Source organism: Erythrolamprus reginae, chromosome 1 (genome assembly GCF_031021105.1).
Source record: "Erythrolamprus reginae isolate rEryReg1 chromosome 1, rEryReg1.hap1, whole genome shotgun sequence".
Taxonomy (NCBI): Eukaryota; Metazoa; Chordata; class Lepidosauria; order Squamata; family Dipsadidae; genus Erythrolamprus; species Erythrolamprus reginae.
Window position 1 is genome coordinate 182,557,632 of NC_091950.1, and position 22,829 is coordinate 182,580,460.

Genomic DNA, 22,829 nt, shown 5'->3' on the forward strand with positions numbered 1-22,829 from the left:
GAATCAAAGTGTGCTTAAGAAATAAATGCATACAAAGTCTTTTAAAATGGAAAGTATCTCAGCTGTGGATGGACATAGTGATAGTCTTCTACATACAGCCATAACTGGGGCCAGAATTTCTGTTAAGCAAGGGGTTTAAATGAATCCTACCCGATTTTATGAACACATTTCCACTGTTAAGTGAATCACACAGTCAGTAAGTGAATCTGGCTTCTCGCATTGACGTTGCTAAAAATCTGGCTGGGAAGGTGATCACATGACCCTGGGACATTGCAACCGTCATATATGGCAATTGTAGAGTGTCCAAATTTAAATCACATGACCATGGGGATACTATAATGGTTGTAGAAAATCTGTTGTAGGTCATTTTTTTCAATGCCATTTGTTACTACAATCAGTCACTAAACAAGTCTTCGGAGAGGGGCAGCATACAAATCTAATTAATAATAATAATAATAATAATAATAATAATAATAATAATAATATGGTTATAATTGGAGGACTATCTGTGCTTCTTGACAGATTATGAAGGTCCTGTAGTTTGGGGCGGGGGAAATGAGACCTCAGTAGAGGGAAATGTTGAGATGCTGTGGTTTCAGGTAACTATTTAAAATAGCCATTTGGGGGCAAGTTTTTTTCTGCATTATATATGGACTAGGTTCTCCCATTTTTACAGTCCTCAAAATGAGGATTATCTGAAAAGATAGTGCTGACCAGATTTTGGTTCCACATCATAGTTACATTTTTTTTAACGATCCTAGTAAAATAATAAGAGAAAATTACTGTTTTGAAGTGTCATCAATATTCAGATAATATTCTGCTCCACCACTTCTCATTTCTATCTACTCAATAGAGACTGCAGAATTTGTTTCTCTATATAGTTTTATGAAGAGTGAGGGAGAAAAAGCTGAAACTTAATCTAAATGACAGAAATACTCTTAAGATGAAGATTTAAACATGAAAGAGAACATGTGATCCATACTATTAAAATGTATAGTTATTGGTAAGGGAAATTATGAAGATTTGTCTAGCACTTGCTTGGGCTTCACTATTACAATGAAATAAAATGACAGTGCCTTATCTTCAATGCTTCATGGCAAATAAGGAAAGAAAATACTAGATATTGATTAGATATCAAGTTGAAAATATGAAGAAATATCTTTCTGTCTAAATAATTAATTCAGAGAGTAAACTAGTTACTCTCAGATCCTCTAAGTAGATATAAAATAATAGGATTTATGGCGAAATGTAGATAAGGGAGAGAAAAGCAAAAATATATTAACTCTTTTGAGAGACAACCCCCCTACTCCAAAACAAACATTTCAGGAAATGGTTGTACAATAGAGAATCTAGAGAATATATTTGTAAATACGGTTTGTAGAAAGTTTGTGTTTAATTATATTGATCTATAAAATAAAATCAGGTTAAATGTTTTACTACAAGTCTTAACATTAGAAGCATTGGTATAACATATATATGGCTAGTCCTCTAATTATGAGCAATCGTTCAGAATTATTATGGTGTTGAACCAGGGGTACTTATGACCAGGGGCACATTGCCATTACCATTGCTACTGGTGCACTGCGTGCACAGCTTTGGTTCTCTTGTGTGTGGGCGTGCGTGCGCTTTGCATGTGCATCCCAGCGTGTTTTTGCTTCTGCTCATGTGCAAAGGGACAAAAAATCACAGAAATCTCGCTCATGCACGCATCCCCTTGCACGATTTTGCTTCTGTGCATGCACACAAAGCAAAAATATGAAAAATTGAAGAAAAAAGATGGCGGCGCCCATAGGACTGGCACCATAGAGACCACGCGCAAATTGCGCAATCTGGTGCCGCTACCACTGTGCTGTCCGCTACAATATTCAAAACCATAGAATAGCAGGCTGAACTATCGGCATGGATTAGCCCAATCCAACCGACTACTGCTTATGACCAGCCTGCAAAGCTGCGGCTATTTAATGATCTATAAACAACCTGAACAATCAAGGAAGGAAAGAAAGGAACTGAACAGGTACATATATAAATCACCCAAATTTGACCACGAAGGTGTTTCTTAAGTCCTCATGTGGTTGAAAGAAAAATTTCTTTACTTACACATTTTTATTTCCACAGAGCTTTCTAGACCTGAATAATGGGGCCCAGTCACATGAAATGACTGTGTAAAGTCACATGTATTACCAAGACCCTTTGAGCCCCAAAGGACTTTTGAAGTTATGTCCAGCTAGTTTTCATGTGTGGCCCCAGTTGAAAACCTGGGGCAGGGTTGGTGGTTAGTTGCAGCTTTTCAGAGGTGTTGCCCCACCAGTCACTGGATATGAGACCCTGTTCATTAAGTTGGGCACTCGGGATCAGTTGGGATTGTCACTGTTGTACTAGTCTCCCCACTGCATAGCAATCACCTTGTCTCAGCTCTTTGACTCTGCCTCTGGATTGGCAGTGGAGTTCCCCAGATGCATGGTCTTGGGGGTCTTCAATCTGTCTTCCCGGGGAATGCGGTCTAAGACAGGTCATGGCCACCATGACAGCCATGTGCCTATCCCAGATCATCCAGAACTTGACAGTAGGACAGTATCACATCATGTCAGAGCAGTTATCTGCAATTGGGAGAGCTCCCTTGTCATGGTCGTATCACACCTTGATTACTGGGAGATTCTCTGGTACTGCAAACCATTGCAGAGCAGTTGAACCCTTCAGACCAGGGTGTCAAACTCAGTTTCATTGAGGAACACATCAGGGCTGTAGTTGACTTTGGGGGTGTGGCCAACTGGGTGGGCGTGGCCAACTGGGTGGGTGTGGCCAACTAGGTGGGTGCGGCCAACTGGATGGGCATGACCAGCTTGACGCCACTTCTCAAACTGCTGGCATGTTTCCTCTTTGCACCAAGTAGACTGGGCCAAAGCCAAGCTTTTCCAATGTGGAGCCATCCTGGAAAATGTAAGGGGCCGGATTTGACCACATCACAGACTGTATCTGGCCCATGGGCCTAAAGCCCCTGCTTTAGACTGATCCATCACTGGGGTCTGATGGAGCCAGAGAGATTTCAGAGGAAGCTGGGCATTATTATTATCTGCTACATGGTTCTTCAAAGGTCTTGGTTGCACTTGAAATAAAGGAGCATTGAATTGGATCACACTTATGTGGCCTCTCTCCTGTTATGGATCCTGTCAGTCCCCATTGCTTACAGAGAAGTTGAGGGAGATGAAACAGAAGAGATGGTTAAAATATCTGCTGGCATTCAATGAAATCTAAACTTGACCTATCAACATGCCGTATTCATAGTCACTCCTGCCTTGATCATTTCTCAATTGGACTATTGCAATATGCTTTGTGTAAGGTAGTTTTTTAAAAAAATATTGGAAACTTCAGCATGTGCAAAATGCAATGGTGCGAGCAGTTATGTATTTTTCTGGTGGAATACATGTTACAGCTCTGTGCAAGCTGCCTTAGTTGCCAGTGTGCTTCCAATTCAAGATGCTGGGGTTGATCTTTAAAGCCCTTGTAGCATGGGGCCATGTTTCAACTTCCAGAGGGAGTTCAAATCAAATATCTGATAGCAAAGAACCTTCTAATTTTATTTTCCTCAAACTCTAATCCTTCCTTGTAATCACATAATTATACTCACAGAAGAGAAAGCAGCTATCACATGAGAATATTTAAAAGATCTATGGCCTCTCAAAATCCATTGGGAACTGGGTGGCATATAAATGCAATAAAAAATAAGAATCCCTTTCATCCACTACAGAATTACAAAAAGCAAATATTAGATTTTATCCTTTTCCAACTTTCCAGAAGTATAAAACTGGTCCATGATCTGGAGTCCATATACAGGTCCATATACATCTTGCCATGTTGCATATGGTTCAAGGGGTTGTTCAAAAATTTGCTGTTAAATTGATATTTTTAATACCACAGAGAAATTATAAAGGAATAATATTTCATTGTATTTAATTGAATGGTTATGAAACGCCTATAATCTGTTTAGAATATGGCCTTGGGCATACAATTTGGCATTTGGAAGAGGAGCTATTTCTTTTAAAATGTTTTCATACTTATAAAACATAAAAATATCTCTGCTGGATCTATGAATATAACCTAGCTTTCTGTTTCACATTAGCTGGCTCACCCAACATACCAACTGCTAATCCACAATGGGTTTGCATAAAGCCAAAATTAAGCCACATTGTGGCTTAGCAAACACATGCAAAATGGCCAAGTAGAACATCAATTGCCTTTAAAGAGTAATATAACATTTATGTCACAATGGTGTTATTGGAGCTATTGACATACTGTTTTTATAATTTGATATTGTGTATAAAATTATGAATAGCATCCATAGATATTTCACTGTGAGTCTTCTAATCATCCTGTTGAATCAACCAACCAAACAGATACTTGAATGCTGAGATGTGAACCGCTTACCCGAGAATACATTTTTGACAGATGATGACTTTTCACACTTGCTGTTTCTTTAGTTCTATGTTTGGCTCCAACTCTTCTCATACACCTGTTGAAAGACATGGTAGAACTATCGAAATATGGAGTTCTCGTGGAGAACATGGTGAACTAAACATGTTTCCGAGAGAGCAGAGATGAAGACCAGAAAAAAGACTGAAGAACCAGTGAGTAAAGCAGTTCTTTGAAGATTCTCTGCAAAAGGAATCCCTATTCCTCTTGAGGAGACCACAGGATAGCTGTCTCCCATCAACAATATCAGTAACAATATCTGCTTCTATGGATCTACCATTTCTAAAGGAAGTTAATGAAGGAATGAACAAATGTTGCTTGATGCCAAAATAGTACAATAAAAAATATTGGATTTAAAACATGTAGCTTACAGAAAAGGCTTTTAAAATGGAAGTACAGGTAAAAAGCCAAGAGAATGACCCCGATAAGGACTCTGTACTGGATATACATAGGAACCTGGCTTAAGTTTTAAAAATTAAAAGGGAAATGCAAATGATAAATGAAAAGAATGACTTGGATAATGTTTTTTTTAATTAGATTTGCTTTGTTAAAGCCCAAAGAAGGCTATGCAATGGGACAAAGAAGAATCTATATACTGCTAAAATTCTCATGTCAGTAATCTTTAAGTGGTGAAATGGTGCGTAATAGAGCAAAATGTTTTCAATCAAGGCATCTCAAGTGAACTAACTTATGGAATTCTGGAATCCATTTCTATGAAGAAAATCAAATTTGGAAAAGTTGTAGCTTCTTCAGCACGGCCAGGCTTCTGCTAGTTCAGGACCCAGACCATAGAACTGGGGTCATGTAATTCTCATTTTCAATGTTCTAGCCACTTACACAATCCCACAACTTCTACCCAGCAGCAACCACGTAGCTGGAAAGGGAAGGGAGGGAGGGATGAAGGAAGGAATATCTCTGAAACACTGACTCAATGGATCAGTGAAGGGCTTACAAAATTTTTACTACCACACTGTTGGCATGGCTTATGCAAGATGGCCTGCCTTTTCTTTCAACATCTTTCAGTGCAAATTGAGTGTTTTGGGGTGGATCTCCATTTTCACTACCCTATTGCATTCCCCCCTGGTCCGGGCAGTAGCCCACCCCTGAGAATGGATCCTGGTTTGTCTTATTGGACAAAAGAATTCTATGACAATATTTGACTGAATTAAAGATAAAGTTTTTGAGAAGTAAAAGGAAGGAGTATAAAGTTGGTTTAGTTGATCAAGGTTAAAATAAATGTTTTTATCAAATTCTGGCAACTCTTTATAGGCTTTTTGCTGATACTTGGATAAAAAAGTTGATACTTTATGGATTTACTTACAGCTAAGGGATGAGTTAAGGGAAGAAGAAATATCTGTTGGAAAACTTATAGCGGTAAAGAGCTACAAAAGTTGATTATACATGGTGGAGATTGAAAGCCACTTCTTTATATATTTGTTTTCTTTTTCCTTATTTTACTCTTTCCTTTTCCTTTTTTCCTTTCTCTCTCTTTCTATGTCTAAGATTATCTTGTATTAGTTTTTATTACAATATTTTTTTCAATAAAATTGTGTAGGTTTCTTTACACATACATAGAAATACGTACAGTATGTACAACTGCTGTATATTACACGTTTTGCAAAAGTGGATAATAATTAGCTCATTTAGTCACGTTTTTAAACTTAAGCATTTATTTTTATCATTTACAAACTGAATAGACATGTTGCAGAAAACCACTTGGGTAATGTACCTCTTTCATAGCATGAGGAAAGGCAGTCTGACTGATGTACAATCCCGCTTTCTGATTCCTCAGCTTTATTTAGAGAAAGATAGCTCTTTATTGAAAGATAGCTCTGGGCTGCTGAGAAAAGAAAGAAAGGAGCCACCTCTGGGAAATCTACAGTGACCCACTAAATCAGAAACAATAAATAAACAATTTTAATCACAGGTTAGCAGAATAGAATAACAGACAAGAGAGTTGGAAAGGACCTTGGATCTTCTAGTCCATCCTCCTGCTCAACCAGGAAACCCCGAACTATTTCATACAAAGGATTGCCAAGCTCTTCTTCAAAACCTCCAGTGATGGAGAATCCACAGCTTCTGGAGGCAAGTTGTTCCACTGATTAATTATTTTAACTGTCAGGAAATGTCTCCTTAGTTCTACGTTGGTTTTCTCTTTGATTAGTTTCCAATCCATTGCTTCTTGTTCTGCCTTCAGGTGCTTTGGAGAATAGGTGATCCATTCTTTGTGGCAGCCCCTTGAATATTGCAACACTGCTATCATGTCACCCCTAGTTCTTCTTTTCATTAAACTAGACATACCCAATTCCTACAACCATTCTTCATATGTTTTAGCCTCCAGTCCCCTACAAATGGGGTCATCTATGCAAGAACAGTAAGTTGACCAGGGGAGGATGGCTTAAAAATCAATTTCAAAATAGTCAAAATGGTTGTACTTTATGTTTAACTTTAGTGAGTTAAGCCATAGTTTACAGTTAGTTCTTAACTTATAACCACAGTTGTGATCAGAGCATTTTCATTAAATGGTATAGTCATTACGTGTTTAAGCAACATGCTGCAAATTTTAAGTGAGACCGCACATGATAATGATTTGTGACATTCTTTGTTGTCTTCCCTATTGACTGCTTGTCAGAAACCAGCTGTCCGAGTTTGAAACTGGGATGGAAGACAAACAGCTGACAGAGAGTGGGAGAGTGGCTCCATTGACTGTGGAGGAAATTAGGGAAAGGGAAGGTTAGGCTGGGCAGAGCAGGGGACAGGTAGAACAAGGGAAAGGGGGTTCAGATGAAGACCAAGGCCCTCCCCCTTCTCATCCTAGGGTGTGCAGGGAAGAACACAGAAGAGAGCAATGTGGGTTGTGTAGTTTATGAGGAAGGGCCCCAATTCCCTTCACAGGGCACACCTGGGGATGGAGTTTAAAGGAGAGGCAGTTGGGCGGGGTGTTTGTCGATAACAAACACTGAATTCATATCGTGTTAAGAATTGTGGCCTGCATTCCTGGCATTGCTCCTGACTGAATTATTGTCATGCTTCTGTGTGCTTATCTTGTCTTCCTGTAATTATTGACATGAATTCTTCACTTCTGGGACTCATTATCTTGCCCTAATGGAGTGATTGATTGCAGCATTTCTGCTTGGATTGGAGTATCAGTGGCCAGAAGCTGCTGAAGGTTTGTTGGAGGGCTTTTTTCCAGGACGGACAGAAAATGGGACATTGGGGACAAAGTTGGTACCAATAAAGGGTTTTCTAGCTGTGTTGCCTTTGTGCTATGCCCTGGGTCATCACAGCTAAGAAGGTCACAAATAGTGATCACATGACCCTGGAACAATGTAACATTGATAAATATATCCCATTGTCAAGTGCTTGAATAGCACTCAAGTAACATGAGGCTGTTGCACTGGACATGTGCAAGAACCAGCCATTAGTCACTTTTTTCAGTGCCATTGTAACTTCAAATGGTCTCTAAATAAATGGTCATAAGTCAAGGATTACCTATAAGTTAATCTCACCAGCTGGTTCATATAACATGCAGAGGTAAAATGTAGACCAGCCTATAGATATCAGAGTTTATAAAAATCAATGTCAGTCAAAATATTTGACTTTCTTTTACTTATCCATTTTATATCACAGAATCTATGTGAAAACAATTTTAAAAATACGTATCAAACATATTAAAAATGTAACATAACATTCCTTTTTTAAAATAGTGTTCTATTTGCATATTAGAAAATAATGCCAAATGACTCCAAGGAGTAATAATAATATTATGGTACTGATAATGTTTTTGCCTTATTTTAGGTCCAGCCTTAGGTCAAAACCATTTCAGTAAAAACAACAAACATTTCCAGTGTCTTAAATGCACAGTACATTCATAGTAAAAGCTCCCATCACCATTATCGAACATTCTTCAGGATAAAACAAACACACATATTTTGATTTTTTTTAAAAATTAAAACTTGCATTATCAAAAACCATAAGTATAGCAAATCTTACAGAGACCCACTGTATTAAATCTTATTTAGATATTTGGGAAAAAAGCAACTCCCTTAATCATGGGTCCTCAATGTTTAGGGTCATTAGATAAATTGTAATTTGGAAAGCACAAGGTATGTATTTTGGTTGACCTAGAGCAGGGGTCGGCAACCTTAAACACTTAGAGAGCCATTCAAACCCATTTCCCACAGAAAAGAAAACACCGGGAGCCACAAAACTCTTCTGCTGCCTGAGTATTTCCTGAGTGGCCACAAAACTAGCATATATAGTTGAATTAAAGATTCTATTTTCCTCTGAAATTTTTCTTTTCTTGGATTTATCCATGGTTGGCCTACCAAAGGTTGAAAAGCTTAATAAATTGTGCATCACACATTGGCAGTATTTTGAGTGACATGGAGCCACAGCAGAGGGATGAAAGAGCCACATGTGGCTCCAGAGCCGTGGGTTGTTCACCCCTGCCCTAGAGAGCCAAATGGCTGTTCACCAAAGAGATGCCATTGGATACAATACAAAAATCAAATGGTTGAAGAATCTGAAAGGTACCAGAGGAAAAAAATATAGTGGCCATACATATTGTGTTCTTAGTCAGCATCATATCCCTCACCAACACCTTCATTCATCTTCATTTATCATTCAACGTTCTCCTTAATCCATCAACCTCTAGTCTAGAGGGCTAAATATTTCATAGAAAACTCTACTTATCATGGGATTTCTAAACAGAATACGTAAGATTGCACTATGGTGCAGAATACAGCTGTGAGTGCTGGGTACTTTATTAAAAAATCACGAACACTTTTCTCTCCCAACACTTACTTTCTTTTAAAACTGAAATCAGTTTCTTTATCTGGCAATATTTAAGGTGCAAATACTCTGCAGATATATCTTAAAACTTGCAGTAAAATGCTGAGTGGGACTGACAAAACTGACTGAACTATACTCCTTAGCAGAGATTGAGAAGATGGTTTGTTCTAACATCTTGAATTACTTTGAGATCAGAAGGAATACTTGAAATGGGTTTCTGGAAAGGTCATTCAGGCCAATCCCCAAATCTCATTACAGCAAAATTGCACCAGATATTATTTTCATGTCATGTTTAATTGGTTCATTTCTACATGGCCAGATGTTTTTTTTTGTCATTTAATCGCCTGTACTGCTGTTCAGTTCCCTGCCTGGTTCCCAAACAGTCCAACTTTTAAAAGTACACATATGGTCTCACCTTAAAACTTTCACGCCACCATAGTGGCTTTACTAGAACCATCCAAACCAATTTAGAAGAAAACAAGGCAAACTTCCTTTTTTTAAAAAATAAAAGATTTCCAGAACTGTTTTCTTCAGAATTTTGAATTATTAGTATGCATTGGCAGGACTGCCACGTTGCCTTTCTTTTTGCCTGTATGTTACGTTCTCAAAAGTTGTTGTGGAGCCTCTGTAGAGGGGGTTCGTTTCCTAGAAAAGAAGATAAACACTATATGTAACAGAATATTTCACCTCTGGTTTTGTGGCTTAATTAAACAAACAATATATCAGCAAGGGGATGTGGCTCAGTAGCTAAGACGCTGACCTTGTTGATCAGAAAAGATCGGCAGTTTGGTGGTTCAAATCCCTTGCACTACATAATGGAGTGAGCTCCTATTACTTGCCCTACCTAGCAGTTCGAAAGCATGTAAAAATGCAAGTAGAAAAATAGGGCCCACCTTGGTGGGAAGGCAACAGCATTCCGTGTGACTTAGGCATGTAGTCGTGCTGGCCATATGAAACGTCTTTGGACGGTGCTGGCTCTTCAGCTTAGAAACGGAGATGAGCACTGCCCCCTAGAGTCAGGAACGACTAGCACATATGTGCAAAGGGAACCTTTAACTTTAACATGATTTGGGGTGGGGTGTGATTCATAATTTGCTAATGAGTGTGGCTTTAAGAAAAAGTCTTTCACGGTCTTCAAAATACTCAATATTGATTTAACAATTATTAATTGTTAAAACCAAACAGTAATATGGACATAGCTAGACATTGTCTCTTCCTGGGATTCCGTCACAATAATTCAACAGCAAAATCTTAATCCCAGCCTCTTCATACTAAAAACATTTCACAATGAAAAGCAAAATGGGTGCTGATCTTTCTTTTCAATCCCATTGCTGTTTGCACACCATTGCAATAGGAATGGGGTGAGGGGAATCAGCTGCTCAACATTATGAATCAAAACATAAAACCAGATGGTGCAGGCTTTCATATCCAGTATCTGTTGGACAGTGTTGAACTTCAGCGTTTAGTGTTTCTGGTCTAGGTCAGAGGTTCCCAACCCACGGCTTGCCAGAAACTAGGCTCCATCTTCAGGATGCAGTCAGTACACAAAATCACGCCCCCTCCAATCTGTGGAAAAACCTCTCTCCGCAGAACCAGTCCCTGGTGTCCAAAAGGTTTGGGCTGCTGGTCTAGGTAACAGATTTCCAGAAGTTCCACAAGGAACTAGCTCAGAAGTCAAGTTACCTGGCTACAAAGACATAAACCCACTCCATGCCTGCTCAGTTGTCTGGAGTCTGCCTAGCAAACCACCTTGTCTCCGAAGATGCCAGCCAAAGTTGTTGGCAAAATTGTCTAGACAACAATCACTAAACCCTGTAATCCAACCTGCCCCAAAGAAACATGGGCTGCAGTTGTAGCAGATACCAGTGGAAAGGCACTTAAAGAAGAGGGGAAATTGTGGCTCCTTGGGACTGTTCCAGTGGTCGGTTGTAAAATATTTTGCCTCTGGTTCGTGCCTGCACGCCGCTTCCGCACATGTGCATAAGTGTCCCAGATAGGTGGACGGAGCCTCCTGCCACCAGCACTACCAGTTCTAAGAACTGGTCCGAACTGGGAGTAACACTGCCCTCCCCCCAGGCTGTTTAAGTTCCATTTGCTGTGCATCTGGAGATGTGGGAAATGTATTCTTGTGTGTGGTTGGGGTCTTATGTTGGCAAAACCCGCATACATTTATACTAAACATTTACCAAAACAAATAACTTTTTACAGGTACTGTTTATCCAAAATAAATGCTTCTATGTTTTAAAATAAATGCTTTTATGTTTTGTAGACATAACAAAAAGTATTGAGGATTCAAGTTTTTGGGAATGATTGCAATGCATTCTTGCATCTGTCCAGCTGGAGGCATTATATCACCTGGGACTCTTAGACTTAGAAAAAGATTGATGGAGTGTTGGAGATCGGCTTCTAGGTTGATAAAACCACGCATGGCATAAAATGGGCAGGGATGTTTTTCATCCTTTGTCATAACAATATCCAGTGATTACAGCAGATAAGGAGGAGGTTTAGAACAGACAAAGGGAGTTCTTCTTTGCATAGTACATGAGCAAAGTTTAAATTTATTTTGGTATTAAACACGGTGATGGCCACTATTCTGATTGACTGTAAAAGATTACAGAAAATCACGGAGGACAGGTCTTATCAATGGCTACTGGATACTAAGTGTTATGTTTGTACCTTTAAATAAAAGTGACCGCTGATTGGCTTAAATGCAGCCAAGGGAAACCTTGGCGCGAGCTGGTCACTTCTACTGTTCCTGTTGCCTAATAAAGAGCTGTTAATCTTCCTTGGCCTCCAGCTTCTGATTTAACACTAAGGGCTCTTCTGCATGGCAACACTGAAGCTGCTATTCAGCATGGAATTGGGAGGAAATTCTGCTGGCTTAAAGAGGATTGGACTGTGTTTGCAACCCCTGGTTACCCATTGTTGGCCACAAAGCACAACAGAAGTTCTGCACGTACGAAAACCCACAGGTAAGAGAGAAGTGTTTAACAGATCAACAGAGTTGGATGGGGTCTTGCAGGTCATCTAGCCCAAACCTCTGCCCAAGAGGAGACCTTACATCTGCCTTTACCTAGGACTGAACTCACAACCTCCTAATTGTGAGGCAAGAGTTCCACCTCTAGGCCATAGCAGTTGCATGAGGCTGCGTGAGGCAGATAATTCTTCCTCTGATTCCAGTTCTGTTGCAATAAAGGAGTCATTGCCTTCTCTTCTCTTTCCTTCCCTTCTGTCTTCTACTCCAAACTTGCCAGCTGCACAATTCCATTTCTAGTTGAAATGTCTGTCTATTTGGCTGTCAGTCTTTCTCTCTTTCTCTCCCCTAGCATTGGTGTTAGGGTTAGGATTAACATCTGTAGTTATGAAAACCTTCAAAAGGCTAGTGATGTCCCACTTGAAAACCATCACAGATCCACTGTTAGACCACCTGCAATTTGCATATTGAGCAAACAAATCGACAGATGATGCTGTTAATATGGCTCTGCACTACATCCTACAGCATCTTGAATCTCCAAAAACCTACGCAAGGGTCCTCTTTATAGACTTTAGTTCAGCATTCAATAACATCATATCGGACATTATTTTAACTAAACTAAATCAACTAGTGATACCTGAACACACTTGTAAGTGGATCACAAGCTTCCTAACAGACAGGAAGCAGCAGGTGAAACTAGGCAAAATCACATCAGATACTATACAATTAGCACGGGGCCTCCCCAAAGCTGTGTACTCTCACCACTTCTCTGTATACCACAGTCACTAGGCCAGCATTTTCACCACTACATCTAACTGGCTCTACTATGGTCACAGTAGCAATTTTTATCTAGTTATTATTATTGTTGTTATTGTTGTTGTTGTTGTTATTATTATTATTATTATTTAGATTTGTATGCCGCCCCTCTCCGAAGACTCTTGTCATGAATTGTGTGGGGTTTTTTTTAAATGTACCGTTTGCCATTTGGCCTTCGACCTCTCTGCTTCAAATTTAGCGACTTCTTTACGGTCTTCAAATGAAATAAACAATTTCCACATAGAAAGTAATACAATCCCAGTGACGACTACTGCAGTAGAAACCCCCAACATAATCATTGTAATATTTGGAGGTTGTGGATAATCTGTAGGGAAAAAAGAGCGACAATAATGAAAACTGTTAAATAAATAAATAGCTATTAATATGGGAAAAAAGGAAGAAACTTGCAGCATAGCTAAATGTTACTTTTATCTATAATTATCAGAATCCTGGAAATATTAGAAGGCCAAATTTGGAAAGTTGTTGTGAATTTTTAATTTTTGTATAGGTTTTATTTAAAGATGGCTTAAATCCCAAAGTACACACACAGCATTGGCATGTATGATAGATGCTTCATTCATGTATGTAGAGATGAGCTATATGTAAACCACTCATGCATAAAAAATAAGTGTGTCAGCTTTTAGGAGATCTAGAACAAATGAAAGATTGAACAAACAAACAATACCTTAACATTGGCGAGCATGTTCCTTGCCATATTTATGACTGGCCACAGGAATAGGCCTATTTTAGGAGGCAAGCTGCCTCTTATACTTCATTTTATTAAAATATGTTGGCTTAGAGTCTGGGAGCCATAAACAGAAAGATACTGTAGAAGGAATTTGCTCATCACTATTGAACTTTATGCATCAAAACCTTCTTAACAGTGTTAAATGAAACATTGGGACAGAGACTTAATATTCTGCAGAAAAACTTTCAGGAAAGGCATACACATAGTCCTCGACTTACAACCTTTCATTTACAGATTGTTTGAAGCTACAATGACATTGAAAAAAGTGACTTATTTATAACTGCGTTTCACACTTATAAGTGTTGCAACATCACCATGGTCATATGATCAAAATTCAGATGTACCGGTCAGATATTTATGACTGTTGCAATGTTCTGGGGTCATGTGATCACCTTTTGTGATCTTCCAGTAAGCAAAATCAATGGGGAAAGCCAGATTTACTTTACAACCGTGTTAACAACTGCTGCGATTTACTTAACAATCATGGCAACACAGGTCATAAAAGGGCCAAAATTTACTTAACAACTATCTCACTGCAGCCACAGACAACTTACCACGGCCACCTCTCCACAGGACAACTTGCTGAAGCACAATGCAGCAGTTCAACTTAATTATCTACAATAATTAAAATATTATTTTAATTTTTGCCATTCACGTTTCATTTTGTCTTTCCTTTGACATCCTTTTTTTAATTACCATATTTTTGGAGTATAAGACTCACTTTTTTCCTCTCTAATAGAGACTGATAATTTTGATGCGTCTTATACTCTGAATGTAGCTTTTTTCCAGCCCTAACTAGCTGCTAACGATCTTCCCAGCTCTTACCTTGCAGTCTCTTTCATTGTTTCTCTCTGTGAAGAATGTTTTCCAAGCCCTAAATCTTTGCAGGTTTTTTTCCATTGCTTTAACTTCCTCCAAATGTTTCTTTCCAGGTGCTAATGATGTTTCCAGCTCTTATGGGCTTGCAAGCTCTTTCACTGTTACTCTCTCCAAATAAAGTTTTTTTAAAGCCCTAACCAGGGTATAAAATAATGTGCTGAAGCTGACGAGACAAAGAAGGCCAGCCAGATGAATACCTGGTAAGCAGATTCTTTTCCCTATTTTCCTTCCCAAAAACTAAGGTGTGTCTTATACTCCAAAAATATGGTAATTTATTCCTCTCATTTCTTCAACATTTGTGTAACATTAGGGTTGTCCTGCAGCAAATTGAGTGCAGCGCATTGGTCATGGAGAGTTGGTCATGGTGTGTTGTCATAAATCCTTTCCAGACGGCCCTTTTCAGAAATGGATATTTATTTATTTATTTATTCAATTTTTATGCCGCCCTTCTCCTTAGACTCAGGGCGGCTTACAACATGTTAGCAATAGCACTTTTTTAACAGAGCAAGGCTATTGCCCCCACAATCCGGGTCCTCATTTTACCCACCTCGGAAGGATGGAAGGCTGAGTCAACCTTGAGCCGGTGATGAGATTTGAACCACTGACCTTCAGATCTATATGTTAGGAGGGTTCATATCAGGGAAGGACTACTAAACTTTTTACTACCACACTGTGGGTGTGGCTTATGCAGGACACCCTGCATCTTCTTTCAATGGGTGCTCTAGGGTGGAGCTCCATTTTCACTACCTCACTGCATTCCCCCCCAGGTCCAGGTAGTAGCCCACCCCTGGTAGTAGCCACAGATAGCATGCAGAGCTAAATCTGAGGCCATGTAAGCTGTTGCCTTATGTCAGCTCCAGCTGATTGTCAGCCTTATTTTCAGCTGTTTTCGCCATCCTCAGCCTTCAGGAGGCGTTCCTGAACCCTGGGATGGCGAAAAATGGCCCAACAGGCCAACTGGAAGTCCAGAGGTTTCAATGAGGCCTGTATGCATGTGGGGGATAGCAGCGCAGGGGGTTGTGTGCATGCACAGGGGGAAGCGTGCGGGTTTTTTTGCATGTGTGGGGGGAGAGCATTGCATTATGGGTGTAGGCACAAATGTGCATGCTGTCGCACATGCACACACCCTTTTGGCACCTGAGCCAAAAAAGGTTCACCATCATTGATCTACACCAACGTTCCTTACCTTACCAAGGCTAAATGTATCTTACCTTTTTGTTTTATGTTGTGAATGATGGCTTTCCCTTGTTCATTTTCTGTCATCAGAAATGTGATAACAGATTCATTTTTCCCTTGTAGCACACAACGAACCCATTTATCTTCCGTAATATCTGATGATGAGGAAAAACCCATTTTACAGAGAAACATATCTGGCAGTTATTACGAAGATCAAGCAATTTCTAACATCAGGTTATTTTTAACAGGCACTAAGAAACAAAGCTTGAAATATACTAAAGGACTGGCAGATAATTGTTCTAATGTCGGAGGGGCAGTTTCCTCTTTTTCTTTTTTTTTTGGTTACTCTAGTTATTATAAAAGAGGTCCTGACCTGGGCCACTCACATTGCAGCACTGGTCAAAAGGGCCCAGCAGAGATTATACTACCCAAGACTTCTTAGGAAACAACAACTGAATGAAAAACTGCTGGTGGCCTTCTACCGCTGCACCATAGGGAGTATTTTAACTTACTGCATCTGTGTATGGTTTGCCAATTGCACAGGGGCAGATAGGACAGTGCTCCATAGGCTTAACATCATTGCCCAGCCCCAGAAGATAATTGGTTGCCCTCTCCCCTCTTTGGAAGAGCTCCTGCTGCCTTAAAACAGTTCAAAACATTATTAAAGATCCATCTCATCCTGGGCACTCTTTTTTTGAACTATTACCATCTGGCAGACGGTACAGGATAATGAAAACAAGGTCAAATAGGCTGAAAAACAGCTTCTATCCCAGGGCAATAACCCTATTGAATTCTACGGTATAGTGCAATATTGGGTTTTCAATTTAAATTATACAGAATGTAAAGGATGTATGCTTGTTTTTTTATTTTTATAGATATAATGTACACCGAAGACGGCATTTATCTTCATTGTACTATGTACAATGACAATAAACCAAACCAAACTCTGCATTGATCAGATGAGAAGGTCCAGGTGTTGCCAATCTGTGGTGACCACCAAATTGGTCAAGTATGGGAAATTTATTGAATTGGAAATGCTTCTAAGAGAGCTGCAAAAGCTATCAGGGGAATATAGTACAGGTAGTCCTTGACTTACAGCAGTTTATTGACCATTCCAAGTTACAATGGAACTGAAAAAAGTGACTTTTGACCATTTTTCGCACTTGTGACCATTGCAGCATCCCCATGGTCCCATGAGCAAAATACATATGGTTAGCAACTGACATGTACTTATGATGATTGCAGTGTCTCTGGGTCTTGTGACCTTCTGACATGCAAGTCAGTGGGTAAGCCAGATTCACTTAACAACCATGTTACTACCGGTAGCAATAGCAATAGCTCTTGGACTTATATACAGCTTCACAGTGCTTTACAGCCCTCTGTAAGCTGTTTACAGAATCAGCATATTGCCCCCAGCAATCTGGGTCCTCATTTTACTGATCTCGGAAGGATGGAAGGCTGAATCAACTGTGAACTGGTGAGATTTGAACTGCCAAATTGTAGGCAGCCAGCAATCAGCAGAAGTAGCCTGCAGTACTGTACTCTAACCACTGCGCCATCATGGCTCAACAACTGCAGTGATTCACTTAGCAAATATGGCAAGAAGGACCGTAAAATGAGGCAAAACTAACTTAAGACATGTCTCACTTAGCAACAGAAATTTTGGGCTCGATTGTGGTCGTAAGTTGAGGACTACCTGTAATCTTCATTAGAGTAAACATGTCCTCTTTATCTTTTTGCTACTAGCATAGTTCCCTCTAAGCTGAGCAGTGAGCAATCGCTCACTTAAAAATCATCATCAACTCAGAGTTTTCCAAACCTGCCCAGAAGCCGAGAGGGAAAGAGTGAGAGGGAAGAAGAGAGAGAGGAAGAGAGAGAAACAGATAGAAAAAAGAGAGGAAGGAAAAGAGAAAGAAAAAGAATGGGAGTAAGGAAGAGAGAAAGAAAATCAAAATCTAGTTTGAAACTAGCTCAACTATTTAAGTGGCATTTTGATATTGATAGAGTTGCCCTATTATGAGCTCACTGTTATAGACACACAGTACAGTATTTTATTTTGAAATTCTCTGAGGCAAAACAGGGTGGGTTTTTTATTTGTTTGTTTGTTTGTTTATTATTTCTGTGCCGCCCAGTTCCGAAGGGACTGCCGCTCAGACACTATACTTTTCCGCCCACCCACCCCAAAAATTAGAGGGAACACTGGCTACTAGCAGAATATCTAGATGATGTTTCAGTGTACATAAAAATACTAATCCTTTTCAAGAGGAATGCCATTTATTGCTGACAGAATGCTGCTATTAAAAAAAATTAACCTCATGTACACATGACAGGAATAAAGAATGCACTTCAAGCTAACACAGATAAAAGAAATGTAAGGTATTCCCAGTTTAGTAATCAATGCTTTCACCTAAATTTCCTCAGACACAGTCCTTTTGATGTTTATTAAAGTGGCTTAAAAAAGCTGGAATATGCATGAGGGAGCAGACAATATAAATAAGAATGGAACCTGAAAATGCAGCCCCCAAGGCCAATAATACCAGAGACTCCATGTCTTATCAATATACAACTCAAAATAATAATAAAGTTCCTGTGAAATCTAAAGCCATGCGAGGCATTCTATCGGGTGCCATTCTAAATAAAGTGATTTGTAAGTTTCATGTTGCACCAGAACTTATCTGTATTTTTTTAAAATACAGTAATACCTCATGATACGAACTTAATTGGTGCAAGGAGGAGGTTCGTAAGACGAAAGGTTCGTAAGACGAAACATTGTTTCCCATAGGAAACAATGTAAAGTCAATTAATCCGTGCAACCAAAAAACCCCCCACAAAAAAACGGCTTTCGGCGACTGCTGGGAAGCCGCGCAGCTGTTTTAAAAGGTGACAGCTGGCCTGGGGGGCTTCCCAGCACCCCCCGAACCCGGGTTCAGGGTTCAGGGGGGTGCTGGCAAGCCCCCCAGGCCGGCTGCGACCTTTTAAAACACCCGCCCCGCTTCGCAGCTGTCTCCCGAAGCCAAACGCTAAAGCCGAACTTCCGCGTTCGGCTTCGGGAGACAGCTGGGAAGCGGCACGGGTGTTTTAAAAGGTCGCAGCCGGCCTGGGGGGCTTTCCAGGAACCTCCCGAACCGAACCCGGGGTTCAGCAAAATTTTGCCTCTTCTTACGAACTTTGTTCGCGTTACGAACCGGCGTTCGGGAGGCTTCTGGGAAGCCCCGCCGCCCGGCTGTCACCTTTTAAAACAGCCGCGCGGCTTCCCAGCAGTCTCCGAACGCCAGTTCGTAATTCGAAAAAAGTTCGTAAGAAGAGGCAAAAATTTTCTGAACCCCGGGTTCGTATCACGAGTTGTTCGTAAGACGAGGGGTTCGTATCTTGAGGTACCACTGTATATGGCATTGTACTCATTGTACTGAAAAAGGGAATAGGAAATACCAGTAGTTATTTACCCTTTTTTTCAACAACAGTATTTCCCATGGGGAAAGGGGCTTTTTCTAAACTATTCTAAAGACACTCTCTCCCAATTTTTCTGGAAGAAGTAACTTTATTGCTTTAGCAATGTCATGCTAACTTTTGTTTGGTCTCTTCACATTAGTGTTTTTGTTTACAGATTTTGCTGATCCAGTTAAATAGTTGAGTATAATAATACCCTGTAATAGGTATACAACATGATATGCAGGTCCTATAAACCCGCATATCGGAGAGGGGCGGCATACAAATCTAATAAATAAATAAATAAATAAACAAACAAACAAACAAACAAACACAAGATTATTTTACATCAAGCAGTTTTCTTTTCTCTCAATATTCTCAGGCTCTAAAAATAGTATTTTTGTCACAACCAACATATTTAAACATTTGGATACCAGCACAACAGAATGCGTATATATTTTGGGTTATTTCCATTTTTGAAATTATGCTTTGCTGTGCTCTCGGCAATGTGTGGCAATCAATTTCAAATTGCAGTTGGTCTGGCAGCTGACTTGGATGTTGCACATTATTGCCTCTAAATTAAAAGTGAGCCGATGTCTGCAGAGTGTGGATAGCAACTTTGATGGTCTTGCCTGCGACCAACCACTACAGTTACCTGTAGTATTTGCCAGTCTGGCAAAGAGAAGGTCCAGGGGTGACATGATAGCAGTGTTCTAATACTTGAGGGGCTACCACAGAGAAGGTGGGGTCAGGCTGTTTCCCAAAGCATCAAAAGGCCAGACAAGGAATAATGGATGGAAACTGACCAAGGAAAGATTCAACCTGGAAATAAGGAGAAACCTTCTGACGGTGAGAGTGATCAACCTTTGGAACAGCTTGCCTGTGGAGTTGTGAGACCTCCAACATTTGAGACTTTCAAAGGGAGTTTGGACTGCCATTTGCCCGAAATGGTGTAGGGACTCCTGCTTGAATTGGGGTTGGACTAGATGATCTACAAGGTCCCTTCCAACTCTAATAAGGTCCCTTCCAACTCTAATAATAATCTAATCTATTCATTCTGATAACACCTGTAGCAGATAAAAAGTTCTCCTTTTTTCTTACCATTTAGAGAATTTAGAGAATTATATTTATTGATTGGCAGCTTAAGTCATATTTCTCTGGGAATCTCCACTGACATTACAGATATAAGAACAACTGTGAATTTAGCATGCATAATTTTAAATACTCCAAGGTGAGAGATCTCAAGGGAGCGGACAAACATCTAAATTGGAGGTATTGTATTATATACCAAGGGTGTCAAAACCATATGTCATCACGGCAGTGTCATGTAACATATTGGGATTTTTTCCCCCTTTCACTTAACCGGGCATGGGCGTGACAGCACGTGACGCATCAAGCCTGCGGGCTGGGATTTTGACAGTCCTGTTATATACAATATAAGAAAGATGTAGATTGTAAAAAACATCTTTCTATATACAATTATTTCAGGTATCGGGAGCATCATTTTTAAGGAGGCTGTCACTAGATAACTTAAGCAATAGTGGAACACATCGGTGGCATCCTTTTGTACACCATAAAACACAGTAGACTCAGGATATTAAAACAGTTCAATGTGTTTCGATTAAGATTTACTGAATGGCTGGCTGCTATGGCTGCTGGCACCAAACTAGACTCTATATATATATTCCAATCCATGTGGTGAGATAAATAGAGTGGCTTACCTCTTCCTATACAAAGCCTCAATGTCCATTTCCTCAAAGGGGAAGCTGACCTAGATGAGGCTTCTCAGAAACTCAGGAAACATGGTTGGATTGGATCTTTTTTAGTACATAAGAAAGTGAAAGCAGCTGGCAGTCTCAGATTATTAAGGCTTATTCCTATATTTACACCTTCCCAGAATTCAAACTCTATATCATATTTCCCCTTGTGTAACAATGGCTCACTAGTCAATATCTCTCCATGGTTTATCTCCTTTGCCATCCTATCTGGGAATCTCTTGCTAGAAATGTAACATTGATGCCAAAGATAACTTCTGAGACAACCTTTAGGTGCCCTTTAACAGATTAACAGAGATGGAAGGGACTTGGAGGTCATCTAATCCAATCCCCCCCCCCAAGCAGGAGACCCTACACCATTTCTGACAAATGATGGTTCAATCTCTTGAAAGCTTCCAGCAATACATCTCTACCCCATGTCTAGTCAGCGAAGCAGTGGAAGTGATGTGCCGGTGCCTGGAGGCTGTTGGTGCCTGGATGGGTGTCAACAAATTCAAACTCAACCCAGACAAGATGGAGTGGCTGTGGGTCTTGCCTCCCAAGGACAATTCCATCTGTCCATCCATTACCCTGGGGGGAAACTACTGACCCCCTCAGAGAGGGTTCGCAACTTGGGTGTCCTCCTCGATCCACAGCTGACATTGGAACATCATCTTTCGGCTGTGGCGAGGAGGGTGTTTGCCCAGGTTCGCCTAGTACACCAGTTACGGCCCTATTTAGACAGGGAGTCATTGCTCACAGTCACTCATGCCCTCATCACCTCGAGGTTCGATTACTGCAACGCTCTCTACATGGGGCTACCTTTGAAAAGTGTTCGGAAACTTCAGATCGTGCAGAATGCAGCCGCGAGAGCCATCGTGGGGCTTCCAAGATTTGCTCACGTTTCTTCAACACTCCGTGGCTTGCATTAACTGCCGATCAGTTTCTGGTCACAATTCAAAGTGTTGGTCATGACCTTTAAAGCCCTACATGGCAATGGACCAGATTACCTCTGGAACCGACTGCTACCGCACGAATCCCAGCGACCGATAAGGTCCCACAGAGTTGGCCTTCGGGTCCTGTCGACTAAACAATGTTGTTTGGCAGGCCCCAGGGGAAGAGTCTTCTCTGTGGCGGCCCCGGCCCTCTGGAACCAACTCCCCCCGGAGATTAGAATTGCCCCCACCCTCCCTATCTTTCGTAAACTACTCAAGACTCATTTATACCGCCAGGCGTGGGGGAGTTGAGATAGCTCTTCCCCCTAGGCCATTACAAGTTATGCATGGTATGTTTGTGTGTATGTTTGGTTTTATAATAGGGGTTTTTAGTTATTTTTTATTATTGGATTGTACATGTTGTGTTTATTATTGTTGTTAGCCGCCCCGAGTCTACGGAGAGGGGCGGCATAGAAATCCAATAAATTATTATTAATTATTATTATTAATGAAAGTCTCACAACATCTGAAAGCAAGCTGTTCCATTGGTTGATTGTTCTCATTGTCAGAGAATTTCTCCTTATTCCTAGCTCCTTATTTCTCCTTATTTCTCTCCTTGATCAGTTTCCATCCATTATTCCTTATCTGGCCTTCTGGTGCCTTGGAAAATAGCTTGACCCCCTCTTCTCTGTGGGAGCCCTTCAAATATTGGAACACTACTAGCATGCGCAAAAGCAAAAAAAGGGCAAAAATTGGCAAAATCTCGTTTGTGCAAGTGTGCTCACATGAGATATCGCTTTGGGGTGTGGCACACATATCAAGTGTGTGCATGCCTGCGCGAGCCTCGGAATCCTATACCG

At 40.4% G+C, this 22,829-nt stretch overlaps 1 protein-coding gene across 2 annotated transcripts in view; it reads right to left on the reverse strand.

Annotated features, from left to right (window-relative positions):
- Positions 1-6,119: 6,119 nt before the first annotated feature.
- ITGB6 (integrin subunit beta 6) overlaps positions 6,120-22,829 on the reverse strand; it is a 62,678-nt gene continuing 45,968 nt past the window's right edge. For both annotated transcript variants that reach the window (XM_070731608.1, XM_070731609.1), the window contains 3 exons: positions 15,890-16,009; positions 13,210-13,376; positions 6,120-9,906 (listed from right to left, as the gene is read on the reverse strand). In XM_070731608.1, the coding sequence (XP_070587709.1) occupies positions 9,808-9,906; positions 13,210-13,376; positions 15,890-16,009 (386 nt within the window). In that variant the 3' untranslated portion in view covers positions 6,120-9,807. The remainder of the gene's footprint in view (positions 9,907-13,209; positions 13,377-15,889; positions 16,010-22,829) is intronic.